Here is a 16,253-nt window from a genome sequence, read left to right as displayed (position 1 = left end):
TTTTACAATGGTTTTTATTTTTGATAAAAAACTAAAGCACATTTTTTCTTTGGGTTATAAATTCTACATGTATGTTTATTTTCACTGGTTATTTGAATGAGACTGTTTCATCATTGTGCACGTAAGGCCGTACCATTTATCACTCGGCTAACGCTTTCTAAAGGTTGTGTTAGACATGTAAAGTGCATGTAAATTATACTTATCTTAAATGACATTTGCCTCGTATGTCAAAAACAGTTTGAGTGAGTGAATGTATCTGGTCTTATGAAATGTCTACAATTTAAGCATTTGTCGAAAGTCCAGAGACATTGGATGTGATGGTTACTGCTAAGATAGGGAAATAATTAACCGTTTCATCACCAGACATTCTCGCCCAAATTTTGCTACACTATCTTCCTATATTCTTCAATGTTTCTGGAAAAGAACCTTAATTTTGGAGCAAACAGATGAAATTTGAGTAAATTTTCAATGTTTACTCAAAAAATTAACCTATTTTTGCCCCAATTGTCTGAAGAAAACTGCAGACTATAAACAGAACTATTTTGTGAATTTGTGATGAAAAGAGGGAACTGCTAGTGACTAGATTTCACTTTCTTACCACACAACATGAAGCTACAGTATGTACAACTCTCAACTTATACTCGGCGTACAAGAAAGACATGCCACATGCTAAACATTAAGGTAGAGATGCAGGTTCGTGGGCACTTGGGAGTGAAATTTTTTTCTTTTTTTGCTTTTTATTATCTAAACCGTCTTGGCTATAGACTGTTAAAATTTTGTAGAATTGTGAATAGTGGAACATACGCATAAAACGATTTTAAAATATAGATAACAGGTGCAAACATTCTCTCCTTTGAACGCTTAGAAAGATTTAGCAAGGCTGTACATAAATAATAAAAAAGAAACATGGTGAAAAAAAGAAATGACGGGATCTCCATATTATGCACTATATTTAACTTTTAACAAAACGATAATACATTTAAATTTGAAACTGGTACAGCCATTTTAATTATGAGCATTAGCAACTTCTTACTGAGTTAATTGTTATGCAAATTAGCAATTATCTCAGCTTCTTTTCAGTGCACACCCCAGAACTTAAAAAAAAAAATAGCTCCTAGACGCTTTGACCTTTTATTTTGAAATTTGCACAAATGATTGACAATGTGTTTATCTTCAAAACGTCAATCACTTTTGACCAAAAAAGCACATTTTTGTGCATATTTCAAACTACAGTGTCCATAAAAGAAAAATAATAACAAACTTAAAATTCATACAATAAGCTTTCCGAAAATATAGTTTTGTGGACAAGGGAGGTCATCTTGGTTTCCTAATTAACTAATTAAAATACCTGTCAGGTAAACTGCATCTCTACCTTAAGCAAATGTAAATAATGAAAATGTTTTGATTTTATTTACATGCATGTGCATATCAATTAGGAAATTTGCGTAACTACTACTAGTGTGTGTCGGATTATTGTGATTGTGCTACATTTTGTTGATCAGGTTTGGGGTGGGGGTTGTCGTGGCCAAACTTGTTTCCATTTGAAACAATGCTTATAGATTTTTCAGTAATGCCTATGATTTTTCAGTAATGCCGATGTAGTTTGAACTCAAGTCTGGTGACCCCTATTATTTCTTTTGTAATAGGAGGTATTGATACACTGTTCTTGTAATCTATATATCAAATTTTGATCCCAATATTGAACTGACAAAGTTTGAACCATAAATCCAGCACTGCTATCTTGATTACCCTGTAACACTTTGAGCACCATAAATTTTCCACCAAAATGTTTTTACTACTATTATTTCTATTTTTGTGTATTTTTCTTGCTAATTTTGAACCAAATAGACAACTTTTTATTGGCATCATTAGAATAAATATGAAAAAAATTATATGGTTTTTATTTTGTCGACAAAAGTTGATTTTGCCGCTCAAAGGGTTAAACTTGATATTTTTCTGCTCTTTTCTTTCTTTTTCAGCAATGTAGCCACTACTTGATTTTATTAGGAGTGTCTGCGGCAATATGCAGAACAATCACATTTCCATTATTTTTTCTGAATTTATTAAATAATTTTTGGAAAATTTTATTCATTGTACATCTAGGTTTCAAAATAAATAGATAAAAAAAAATGATAGCACATTGTACCCTGACCATGTTAGTGCTTGTAATATAGACACCCCATGACTTATGTTCATGTGGTTTTGCTTTTATCTATGATGACAGTAACAATGTCTCCTCCAGCTTTTCAGACAACAGCATCGCCGCAAAATCCAATCCTTTGTCTGTAGATCCTGCATAAAAGATTTGAGGTTATGTATAATTTGATGGTTGTCATCGTTACAAAAGGAATCTTGCTCATGAATTTGGGGGGGGGGGGAGATGTAGTTTTATTTTTTACTGAAAATTTAAATATCATTTCTTAGTAAAGTCTTACTTTTAACTGATTTTTACGCTGCCTTTCTATGCGTAAATACATATTAGTTTTACTGTTGGTTAAGCCATGCACCGTTGGTTTTTATAAGTCCCAGTAACTTACATTTATGAACCCGATAAAAAGGTAGCAATTTGGTGAATATTTCATTTATGCAATTTTCATCATTTCAACTACAAAATCTGATTTGTGAATCCATATTTAATTTTTTTTTTCAGGCAAAATTGTTTTTCGATTAACAAAAAATAAAAATATTTTCAAGTACTGTAGGCTATACGGAAATTATATATGTCCAGAATTAACAAAGAAACTAGAGAAAAATGATTTTTTTTTCTATTTATTTGCTTTTTTAAAATAAATAACATTAATATAATGTTTTTGATGTTGCATTACTCTAGAATTTTTTTTTTGAATAACTCATTGAGAATTATGGCTTTCAAAGCAATAAATTCCTGAACTGATCTTTTTTTGTATGTCACACAGTTCCATGTGGTGAGTGAGTACTCATTATGCAGACAATCTTGTTAAAAATGGAAGATGATGACCAGATAAAAATCATATAATGATTCATCAAAATTCGGAGTAGGCTGTTGCACTGCATTCTGTCTATTAATGAATGCACTTATATAAATAGTGTCAGCCCCTTTATATTAAAGCCTATTTTGATGTCATTTCCCATGTCATCTCAAGGTAGGACGAAACGAGAAGGTAACATTTGCTGATAAAACTGAAATAAAGTCACTTCTATTGGAGATGCATTTCTAATACAATAGAAAAAAAATGGTATGTCTGATTAATTTCCCATGTGAAGTTTTAATCAACACAGCCTGTGGGCAAACAAAAATTTTATGCCAGCTTGTCTTGTGATTAGATATGTCAACAAAGCATGCATGGTACAAAATATACATATACGCGAATTTTATGGTTGGCCTGGGATTTGTGAAATTATAAATACTAACTGTTATGAATGTAACCAAATCGTATATCTGAAAGAAATATGTTCTAAACATGGCTGTCAGTAAGCCCCCTAGCTTGGTGAAAATTTGTGAATTTTAGGTTTAAGCTCAAAAAAGACGTTTGTCAAACTTTAATACTTGTATGTTCAAATTTGCATTTTGTGTTTATACATGAGACATTTTTTCCTCTAAAATTGTAGTTCAAGTTTATGTAATTTTTTCAGACTTCAGTTGATATTGAAGCAATCAGAAAAAATTGTTTTGTTAAACAATCTTAAACAAGAGCGTTTTTTGTGGAAGGTGACAAAATTTGACAATGGTGTAGAATAGGCGGATCAAAAGAATTTACTGTTGTTTTGTAACTACAGACCTAAACTATTTGCTAATCTTCTAAATTAAATTGGGCAAATTTCTAGCAGCGAAAATTGTGTCCACTTTATTTACTAAAATTCTGTGAAATACTTGAAAATGAGATTTATGTCTATTTCCCCTCCCCTAGAGTGATATCCTCTTCGCCTGTATGTGAGAAACATATATTATTTTTAAAATGGCTAGAATCAATAACACTTGTGAAGGGGAAGTAAAATGACATAATGTTACTGCCCTCTGGTGTTGAAATTAGGAAAATCTTGGCTTCAAATATTTAGTACTGATATATTTGTGTGTATTTTGTAATCAGTTGAAAATTAAATGAACTACAAAAAAACTTCACAATAAATTGAAATAAAAAATAACCTTTGAGATAAAGAAATTAGATGACCTAAAAAAGGCAGAAAATTTTGAAAAACAAGATGCGAGCCCAGATATGGAAAAAAACAATACCCACTACTCTTAAATTTACCCCTCCCCTCCCCTCCCCAAAAAAACTTTATGAAGCTGAACTGAAAAAAAATCCTACTACTGTACTGAGCTGTATTAAATCTTTTTTAAAAAATTAGAAATCTTCTCATGCTGACCCCTTGACCTCTAGAGCTTAAATATGCTCTCTTCGGCAGCACTTAATGCCTCCTTAATGAATTGCGTCGTTGCATGTAATATCACATTATGTGTTTAGTTTTATGCTTCTCTCCCAACTGTATCATTATCACTCTTTTCTACTGGGGATTTTAAAAGCACCAGTTTCAACCTTTGACCCTTAGCAAAACCTATCATTGTTACAGTAATAATTTTTTTTTTTTTTTTCGCAAATTGCCTTTCACAAATGCTTTTAATTTTGTCATGTTGTTTGGCCATTGTAGGTTTAATTATTTTCAAAATAAAAATTGATAATGTCTTCCCTTTTAAATCTGGATTTAACAAATTTTAAATTCTTTTTAGCTGGCATAGGAGTGGCTGTGTGAGTACCGGTATATCCAAAGTAGAAAAACTGACTCATCAATATCAACATCACCTGGTGTAAGACCATGATTACAATTCCCATAATGCAACATCTCTAATTACTGTTGGTTACATGTAGTTCAGTTATTCAAACGTAATTCATAATATTTTTGTTCCACACACCAGCTGAAAGAATAGACCATTGTACTATTTTTAAAACCAAGAAGGTCACCACCAAATTGCCACAGATATTATATACAGATAATATCGCAATGACTTACAATTCGTATGATATTTTATTGGCCTAAGAACATCTTCTAATCTCAAAATAAAAACTTGTTCAACAGAACGTTGATTTGTGATCTCATGCCACGCCCCTAGAAGCACTCTCTGAACTGAAATGAGTGAAATCACATCCTCTTGATATGTAATGTGAATCAATAACAAAATATGATATGAAACTTATACTGAGGGACTGGTAGCCATTTGATAAGCAATGTGTATTGCCTTCATTGTATATGTTACCTATATCTAATACAAGGTATAGCAATGACTGGCTTAAATGATTGTCGTCACCCCCAACCCACTCCCATTTACCCATCCTACCCTGGAAACAAACTAAAGTCTGATATGAATCTGTCTTTTTGTTAAAAATGAATTTGTTTGGAGTTCTTCTTGCATAAAATGAAAGGAACTGGATGATTAATAAAGTTACTGTTTAATTTCAATACTTTAAATATCAAATATGTAGTATTGATTGGTAGAAAAGGAACAATGTTTAAATTATAAGCTGTTCGCTGTTATAGTCTGTTTGATGAAAAGTATTAACTATGGTAGGTTGCATCAGCTCTGCGAAAACATTAAAATGTGATATGATATACTAGTATCGTAGATCATTTTTGGCAATCGTTGTCCTAAGTAATTATTCCAAATAATAGAGTTTTCAAGCAATGACTCTTTTGATACACCACCAAGTGTTGTTATTAATTCATCTGTCAACAGTATTTCCATGGTTACCATCATATAGATCTTGGCATGTGTATCATCGTTTCTTTGTGCAGAGATTAATCTAAAAGGGTCTGCTCGCTACTTGTATTATAACTGTCAGGTTTACTCTATGCTTTAATTACGTCTTTTCACTGTAGCTGAAATTCCAGCACGAAATAAGAGTTCTCAAATCAGAATTCATCAAAGTAGGGCAACTATCATTTTTGCTTCAATAAATGTTCACAAATTTGATTACCGGGTACATGTACTTGAAATTATCTGAACTTGGTTGTAAAAATCTCTGATCCACTGCTCTAAAGTACCGAAATGAAATACTGTAAAATATTTTATTTTCGCTTCAAATTCATTTTCGCTAAAGGGATGATTCAGTGAAAATAAAATCCCACAAATAGACTTTTTTTTTTTCGTATATTTTGCACTCATCTCGTCAGAAATCAGTGAAAATAAATTCCATACAAAACACCCAATATGTTTTTTCAGCAAAAATTAAATAAAGTATTTTGCACTACTGTAAACGGCTTAATTTTCACTGCTGGAAATTTTTTGATTTGGTAATTTTATGACATTTGTGAAAACAAAATTTCACGCCATGTTGTAGGTTAGCAGAAAAATTTCCACTTTAATACAAAGTTTCACAATCTTCACTGATTTGAGAAATTCTCTAAATTTTTTCTCTTCCAAAATTGAAGACGCTAATAAAGTTGTGAATTTATAATGAGGAATTAAGCTTTTTATGATAAATACGATTATTTGCCAGGTCTGAAAACCTGATACTGATTTCAGCGACTGATATAGTTTTTTATCTGCACTTTATCGTAACGTTGGTTATTAAAGTCTATTAATCAATTCCTCATGAAGTCTGTAGGACTTTCAAGCCTGCCACGAGCTACATATAGATTGATTACATAAACAACAGTGAAACGAAACTATTCATAAAACGTATGCATGAATTTTAACATGTGTGTCACGTAGAACTTTATGGACATAACTGCCAGTAACCGGAACAATCATAATTTATGGACATAACTGCCAGTAACCGGAACAATCATAATATTCTGTAAACTGTTTAATATCAGTTTTCGTGATATGGTAATTTGGCGACATTGGTGCGAACGAAGTTTCGTAATAGATGCTGTGACTCAATATAAACCTCAATGTAAGGTTCAATTCTACAAGCATTTGTGACAATTTGTTTGAGCAAAGGTAATTTACAGTGTTTTCTAAATAATGGTAAAGTTAAAGTACAACGTGCCTCGTGATGCATCCATTAAATATTCACCATTTGATTACTTGAGAGTTTTTGTAGTGTGATTTTTCTGTAAAATTTGTGAAGATTTGTTTTTCGCATTATGTTGTGTATGAAAATTAAATTATGACTACATTGCTTCGTCTTAGTCTTGAATAAATTATTATTTGTAATTTAATTTTACATTTGTATTCAAAAGTAAAACATTCATATTATAATATATGTACATGTTTTCTAATAACTGCAAAATTAAAAATAATAAAAGATTACTATTAAAAAGTCACTAAGTGTATTAGTTTTTTGTTTGCACACACAGCACACACACAATAACATGGTAGTAGTATGTTTATTATTTTCATTTTAAAAAAAAAACAATAAAATCATTTTTATTTTCATTTTTCAGAAGTGAGTTTGATGAAGATGAGTCTTCACAGAGTACTACCACAACAAAGTATGCCAAGTAAGTCAACCAATCGGCAACCAACTTACATCTGCACTTTGTCTTAATTCCTTTATTGTTTTCGTAAGGGCAAGTTTGATTTGCTAATTCTTAATGCGAGTTTTTATAGCAAACACTTCTTTCACATCTTATCATGATTACATTCTTTCTCTGTCAGACTTTCTTTTGTTTGGAATTTGTTAATTCATGTACATGTTTCCCAGGATTGATTATGAATTAACATTAAGGTTTAGCGATCTTTTTGAGCTTGCATGTATTCAAGTTTGTAATTTCAAGCAATTTACCGAAATTTCATATTAAAAATGAAAAGTGAGCTCTTGTTGTGAGTGTGACGCAGATTCAATTGGGTGGTCAAAGATTAGGACAAATTATCAATTCATGTATAGTATAATTTATTAATATAATTAAATTACCTTTTACTAAACATGGAAGAAAAAAGTCAGTGCTGGTTGACAATTTGCCATCATTGTTACATTATTCTATAAAATAAAAATGTATCCAAGACTGTCGCTAAAGCAAGATCACCTTATCTAACAGTATATAAAAAAAAATGAGAAAAACCTCAAACAAAACTTTTTCTACAGCCCTATGTTTGAGACCCATCGCGAGGTACATGATAATCAAAATATAATTTATATATTTCTATACTAGGTAGAAGGAACAATTTGATTGGCTGAACATTTCTGTATTTCAACTGTGGTGGTGCAAATAACATGCATCACGACATTATAACAGATAGGATACTTCTAGATAAGAGAAGACAGTAAGCTGGAACATTACAACTTCAAAATCAAAGATGTGATAATCTGGCTTATTTTGGTTTATGCAATCAAAACTTTTCAAGTATCGGTTTTGTTAAACCGGTTAAAAATAGTTTGTTTGATGGAAGATCTTTATCGCTTTATCGATGTTTAAGTTGTATATATCCTTATCTCATAAGTCTGGTGATATGAATCGAGGATATGATTATTGGTACTGTCACGAGGTGTTTGGATCATAACAGAAACTGTATTATTAAAAGGACACACTTGTTATTATGTAATTTTGTATTTATTAATTTATTGTTATAGTATAAATTGATAACAGCCCAGAGGTAGGTTTTATAGCCGCATTTGTCACTACACGTACAGAAAGTACCTATTACGTGACCTCGAGGTCGCACTTGGACAATGCTGGACAAGTATCTGTGTGATGAATGAACAGGTGTCGCGGACCAATTAGCGATTGACACAATTAGCCATGTGATGGCAGGGTATTTAAAGACTGAGACAGCGTGGTGCTCGGTTGTTGCTGCTGGAGATCTTGACCAACATCTACGCTTTGTACGACCCTGGAAGCGGCGAGCAGTACCACCTGGCCAGTTTATTTATGTAACATTTTAAAAGAGTGCCTGGCACTGATAAACGTGACTAGTAGGGTACGCCGTTCCTCCCCTGGTCGTAGGGTAGTTATCGACTTTGCCGTGCTGTCTTCAGTGCAAAATATCGTAACCCCCACCTCTTACCAACAACATAGTTGCGTTGGTGCGTGTTGAGGGCCGCGTGTTGTGCTGTACCTCTGCAAGGGCGGGCGATACCGACGGCGAGAACTGTAGCAAGTATATGTTTTGTGTACCTAATAAACAATGGTTTCACGTAATTCATGTGTAGTGTCGTATGTGTAAGACTGGCCGGTGTGCATTATTGCTGCTTATATGTGCATATAGTCATATTGAACTCTACTGGAGCCCATCAGTCTAAATTATACTTGTGTTACACAAATTGTGTAATTTTATATTGGTTAAGAACCCGCACATGAGGTAGTAAACGTATTGCATACTATTTGGTATTTTGGGTTAATATTTGACCCAGTGACCTCGTGACAGGTACTGTCTGTTTCTGGTATTATGATAATTAGGTGTTTTCTATTTGTCCATTATGTCTATGACTGTTAGCAAAATACTGAAGTGCTTTGTGATCTCAATTTATTGTAATAGACAAATATAACATGATTCGTGCAACCATTCACAAGATATGTGTTGTGTTGTAGCCAATATGGCGAGCAAAGATTTTTTGTGATACAACTTGTTCTTTCCCCGGTGTATCATTGACTCCTATCATGTATCATCGAAAACCATCCATTGACAAATTTACCTTTAAAAATATCTTAATACAGTCGAGAAATTTGCAGTTTGATTAAAGAAAATTTTATGAACAAAATAAGTTTGAAGACAAATAAAATCAAGATCCCAAAAATTGTTTTTGGATCTCATCAATATGGACGATCTCTTTTCTCAGCAGTCAACACACTGATGCAACTTCTTTATTGGGATTCCATGTTGATTAAAGATACCTACTAAATCAGTCAATTTAGACACTATGTGGTAGCTTGATGAGTGAAAAATTTACAATAAGTATGCAATTTTAATTCTAATAGAGCAAAAAATGGTTTGTCAGAAGACAAACTTTAGTTTACCATTCAACATGTACCTCGGTATGCCATAAACATGTACATATGTTGTATATGCCAGTACATATTTTTACTTTAATTCTACACGTGTTTAAGTCAGTTTCAATATCTATGTTAAAGAAATGTATCACATCTATATTTCTACTCCTATCACCTTGTTGTCATCGTCATAAAACCCTGGCCTCTTTGCAGCACGTGACAGTAACCACAAAAAAGCTTTAAGTAAAATATACTATCCAATACCTTGAAAATGCTCCAATCAGCATGATTCTCTTCCATCACAGGGAACCAATCAATGTACAGTGGAGAAGCCATTGATCCCTTCCCTCATTTTAAATCAAATGCTGATTGGATATTTGCTTTCATGAAGTTTTACTACTCATGAATATTCAAATACAGGTCTAGTCTGTGTATTTTGCCAGGGTATGTTTGGGGTGTATCCGAAAAAATACTCTGGCACATGAGAATGGCAACATCAAAGTTTTGTTCAAGGTTTCAGAGGTAAAAAATAACTTGTGAAAAGTTGAAATCAAAGACAAATGATTTTTTTATCTTTTTGCAAAAAGTTAAAAATTTTTATACTCATTTTTGATGTCTTTTAAACATTGTACAAAACCAGAAACTTTACAACAAACATTAAAACATTCAAGATTTGTTTGGAAGATGCACTGGAAACTCTCGGTCTGAGTTCTGGAATCTCACAGTGCAGACAATGGTTGAGTGATGATTCTTTTTGCACTAAATGAAATCTAGCTGGTGCAAACTGGTCCAATGACAAGTAATTTGTGGTTCTGCCTTCTTTAGCAATTTTTGAGATGTATTTTATTTAAAACAAGATTAAGTCTGACCTTATAAATTCTATTATCTGTTATCATACGATATCATGGGCATGGGAAATGTGATATTTACATTAAAGGTTATCATTTTAGGTGTTAAAAACAATAAGCAGAGAAAAACAAAAAATAACTGGTGTGTCACCATAGATGAATTTAGACTTAAACAATTAATCTACATGTATATAATGAGCATTTTAGGTAAACCCCTCAGATGTTTGTATATTAGTGTCTCGTGGGGATCTGAAACATATGGGCAAAGTTGACATTTTGATGCAAAACATGTTTTATTAGGAGAAAATAAACAGAATATGTTGCAGTACTGAATAATTAACACTTCTGCTAAATGTCAGCTTGGCTGTCACTCTGAATAATTCAAATTCTAGTCTTGTTTTCTTTACGTTTCAAATGGAATCATCATTGTTAATTCATTTCCCCAAAAAACTATGGTATCATCTTTGGTACTCCCCGATTGGATGCAGTCTTATGTTTTGACTTCCATGTGTGTGTTTGGGCGTCTCCACCTGTATCTCAGACATGCCTGATTCGATCACATTCAAACTTCCCGATTACATCACATATCTTAGGTGACATATCATTTGTTTCATTTTCTGATTCAAGATGGCCTTTTTTGTGCCCAAAATTTATCAAAATCAGGCATTTCTGCCATTTCGGGACAGGATCTCGTCTGTGTGTATGCATTTTGTTCAAACTTAGTACAGAAGTGAACATTATAGGGCCTTGATGCACATCATTTTGCTTTTCAGATCAGATTTAAAATGTCTGACTGGCGGCCATTTTGTTTTAATGAATGCTGTTCCTGCATACCAATCATGTTCAAACTCTTTATATTTATATCATACATCATGTCACACATGCACATATAATAGTTTGATGATAAGATTCCAGATGGCTGAATGGCAGCCTTTTGAATTTTGAAAATTCATCAAAATCAAAGATTTTTGCCAATCGCAAACTTATTGTATATAAAAACAGGACAAACAAAGTTCATAGGATTGCAGTGACATCAAAACATTGTGTGTTTTGGGGGTATTTCCAAATCTCATAATGTGCTATACACATTTCATGATTGTCAATGGATAGAGTAAGTGTATCTAAATACATGTAGCATATTCTTCATTTTGACATTGAACTATCAAATAGAGAAATCAAGTTTAAAATCAAATTGTTAGATTTTCGTGCATATCACACAATATTAACAAGATCACACAGTGAATGGAAAATCACCTATTTAAATATAACACAAAAAACATAATTATTAATTATTAACATATAAATATAAAACATGTCTATCCTTGTTGCTATAGAAACAAGTTTGAGTATCCCATATTGCATCACTTGTATCACATCAGAGTCGGTCAATCGAAGGAACAGGAAATAAGTAGAATGATATCATATAGCTACGTTTATTAACTCGTCACTGGAAAAGGTTACATGTACTCGCGCGCTAAAACAAGTATCCAGGTCTTTTATAGCCTTGATAGGATCGGCCACCGTAACAAATTTTAGTGGGCTTGGTGCTGATTGGTTCATAGTGCTATGAGCTATGTTAATAAGAGAATAGCGTTTGAAATGGCGTCTGCTAACATGATTTGTGCTACCTCTTCTCGAGTTGAGCATGTAATAAAGACGAATAATTAAATAATCACAATAATAATACACATGTATAAAATTCAAGAAAGCACTGAGTCACAATCGAATAATATTGGATCAATAATATGAATGAGTATCACTGTAATAATTAGGGAAATAATAGTGGGTTATTCTCCCTCTCATCAACATACTTAATAGCCCACACTCATCTATCACCTCCCCTATCTGAAATAATCTAGCCTATAATATCTTTCTCTTTTTATTATTATGCAGAGAGAATCATAGTGAAATTGAGAGAAGAAGACGTAACAAGATGACAGCGTATATTACTGAATTATCTGATATGGTACCAACATGCAGTGCGTTGGCAAGGAAACCCGATAAATTAACCATATTACGTATGGCTGTATCGCATATGAAATCATTACGAGGTACGTCGTTGTTGGAGAGGATATTACTTGCTGTGGGTCAGGGTTGTAGTTAATGTATCTAGTGGATATGGCCCAAGGAGGGGGGACAGGTTTGCTAGTGAGAACTTAATGTTGGATGAAGTTGACAGAGATGCTATAGGGACAGAATGTACAGTATGGCTAACATGACAAAGGTATACAACTTTACCATAATAACCATGTGTATGCGATGAAGATCCCCTGAGAAGCTAACTCTCATGCTTTGTGAGCAATGAAAAGTGATCCCAAGTTTGTTTTCATTTTACCAAATTATCGTACAAAATTCATAATTATATTAAGATGTTTTTCATGATCACTATACCAAAGTGTGATTTTCTGTTTCGTCAATGATGTGCCAGTGAATTAGGACAACTAATTGCGACACAGCTAGTCTGTGTGCGTCAGTGGTGCACAATATTGGCTTAGAAGGCACACTGCTCTGTACAGTGTGTGCATAATGTGTTGAAAAGCAGTCTGGTACTGAATATTCACGAAGTACCTCATCTTTGAAAGGACACAGCTGACTCAGGGAAGGTATTCACACATTGCGTCTCCTGAGATTTGTATGAGCATAAACATGATGTACCAATGCAGTAGAAATAAACCGCCTGTGAAACAATTTTAATAAATATTTATTATAATTATATCATAAATTTTTATTACAGGGACCGGAAATACAAGTACAGAAGGCACATATAAGCCGTCGTTTCTGACAGATCAGGAACTCAAACACCTAATATTAGAAGTAAGTTAAATCAGTCAGTCTTAATTTACTTGATATCGACATCCACTTGAATCTGAAGGTCAAGTGCACATTTCAACTTGTCTTTCACTTTTCATTTCTTCCTTGCATGAAAATCAATCTCGTAAAAGATAACTTGAAAGGCCACCTCTTGAGGGCGCCAGTGTTGATGAGACTCCACATCAAAAAGATTGCTCTACTACTTTAATGACTGGATGATGGACTGTATTTTGACAAAAATATTTATTTTAAATAAAGACAAAAAAAAGTCCTGCCTTTGCCAGTATAACTTTTTTGGTGCATTGATATAAGACATATTTTTTGCAAATTTCAGGAAAACTTTCCATATGTCTTTGTTTTATGTCATGAAATTTTTTTTTCACTTTCTATTCCAGGCGGCAGATGGGTTTTTATTTGTCATTTCCTGCGAGACTGGTAGAGTAATTTATGTATCAGACTCAGTCACACCAGTATTAAACCAAACACAGGTATTTAAATTAAAGCGTAGGCTCGTCACCTGCACTCACGTAGGAATTGAGTCCCAAGCGACGATAACAACACACGCAAAAAGGCTCATGGGTAGATGCTTGTTTGTAAACAATGATATGCTATGGCCACCTGACGCATGCGTAGGTGACGACTTCCTCGCTTTAATTTAACTTTTTATAACAAGGGTTTGACCACTAGAACTCGAGGGGGGCCTGCTGCACATAGAAAATTCTGCACATATGGGAGATATTGTCTGTATATAATTGGAAATTATTTTCTTACTGGTAAATAGCATAAATATGTGCAATATTTTTTAATTGTTTTAACAATTCATATCAATGATAATATGTGACATTTTCATCCATGTCACTGGGCATAATTTTGAGATATTAAGTAATTTCACCATGGAAACCAGTAAAAAAATACAAATTTGGTCCAACTGTCAAGTGACCCTAATTTTCGGTATGCTTGATGGCATTAAGCCCATAACAATAAAAGTATATCAAAAATGACATAAAGATTGATGGATTGTCTTAATATCTTCATGACAACTAGGTGATTCCAATACTGTGTGCTGCTCCTAAATTCCTTACTTACCCAGTATATTATAATCTCTGTGTTTTTGGTTTCACTAAATATGCAATGCTTTGTGGGAGTAATACAGATGCTTTACTTGCAGTGCAATACCGGTACTCATAATGTGAGCATTTAAAATTATATTAACTTATCTTTTCTTTTTTGTCTAGTCTGAATGGTTCAATAACACATTATTTGACCTTGTACATCCTGATGACATTGAAAAATTACGTGAACAGCTTTCTACATCTGAATCACCAACTACTGGGAGAATCTTAGATTTGAAAAGTAAGGGAATCTTTAAAGCGCAGTTCTTTGAAGTTGCACTTTATTAGGGTATTTTTAATCAGTAATTTGAACAAACCAGAATCCTGGCTTTTTTTTTCCAGCAATGTGTGCATAATAGGCTCTATGAATGCTCTCAGCTTTCAATATTGTATTTTCTCCATTAAAAGTACATCTCCAATTGAGTTGTATGAGAGTCAAAAATATTATTATTAAAATAGTGTTTGCTTTTATTAAAAGTGCACTTATGCAAATGACGTGTTGAAAAGTCGACTGAGCATGTTACTAAGCATATGGGCAATGCATTGTGGGAGAGAATTTAAATTTGCATCTACTGAGCATGTTACTGAGCATATTGGCAATGCATTATGGGAGAGAATTTAAACTTGCATCTACTGAGCATGTTACTGAGCATATTGGCAATGCATTATGGGAGAGAATTTAAACTTGCATCTACTGAGCATGTTACTGAGCATATTGGCAATGCATTATGGGAGAGAATTTAAACTTGCATCTACTGAGCATGTTACTGAGCATATTGGCAATGCATTATGGGAGAGAATTTAAACTTGCATCTACTGAGCATGTTACTGAGCATATGGGCAATGCATTGTGGGAGAGAATTTAAATTTGCATCTACTGAGCATGTTACTGAGCATATTGGCAATGCATTATGGGAGAGAATTTAAACTTGCATCTACTGAGCATGTTACTGAGCATATTGGCAATGCATTATGGGAGAAAATTCAAACTTGCATCTATTGAGCATGTTACTGAGCATATGGGCAATGCATTATTGGAGAAAATTCAAACTTGCATCTACTGAGCATGTTACTGAGCATATGGGCAATGCATTGTGGGAGAGAATTTAAATTTGCATCTACTGAGCATGTTACTGAGCATATTGGCAATGCATTATGGGAGAGAATTTAAACTTGCATCTACTGAGCATGTTACTGAGCATATTGGCAATGCATTATGGGAGAAAATTCAAACTTGCATCTATTGAGCATGTTACTGAGCATATGGGCAATGCATTATTGGAGAAAATTCAAACTTGCATCTACTGAGCATGTTACTGAGCATATGGGCAATGCATTATTGGAGAAAATTCAAACTTGCATCTACTGAGCATGTTACTGAGCATATTGGCATTGCGTTATCGGAGAAAATTCAAACTTGCATCTACTGAGCATGTTACTGAGCATATTGGCAATGCATTATGGGAGAGAATTTAAACTTGCATCTACTGAGCATGTTACTGAGCATATGGGCATTGCATTATGGGAGAGAATTTAAACTTGCATCTACTGAGCATGTCACTGAGCATATTGGCATTGCGTTATCGGAGAAAATTCAAACTTGCATCTACTGAGCATGTTACTGAGCATATGGGCA

At 33.3% G+C, this 16,253-nt stretch overlaps 1 protein-coding gene across 2 annotated transcripts in view; it reads left to right on the top strand.

The window, feature by feature from the left end:
- LOC100373463 (aryl hydrocarbon receptor nuclear translocator 2-like) overlaps positions 1 to 16,253 on the top strand; it is a 67,788-nt gene that overhangs the window by 38,750 nt on the left and 12,785 nt on the right. For both annotated transcript variants that reach the window (XM_006813965.3, XM_085506961.1), the window contains exons 3-7: positions 7,363 to 7,419; positions 12,588 to 12,745; positions 13,429 to 13,508; positions 13,901 to 13,993; positions 14,741 to 14,858. In XM_006813965.3, coding sequence (XP_006814028.1) covers positions 7,363 to 7,419; positions 12,588 to 12,745; positions 13,429 to 13,508; positions 13,901 to 13,993; positions 14,741 to 14,858 — 506 coding nt within the window. The remainder of the gene's footprint in view (positions 1 to 7,362; positions 7,420 to 12,587; positions 12,746 to 13,428; positions 13,509 to 13,900; positions 13,994 to 14,740; positions 14,859 to 16,253) is intronic.

This window comes from Saccoglossus kowalevskii, chromosome 13, assembly GCF_978046115.1.
Source record: "Saccoglossus kowalevskii chromosome 13, keSacKowa6.1, whole genome shotgun sequence".
In the NCBI taxonomy this organism is placed as follows: Eukaryota; Metazoa; Hemichordata; class Enteropneusta; family Harrimaniidae; genus Saccoglossus; species Saccoglossus kowalevskii.
Note: the sequence above shows the minus strand (reverse complement) of the source record. Positions and strands in the feature narration are given on the sequence as shown.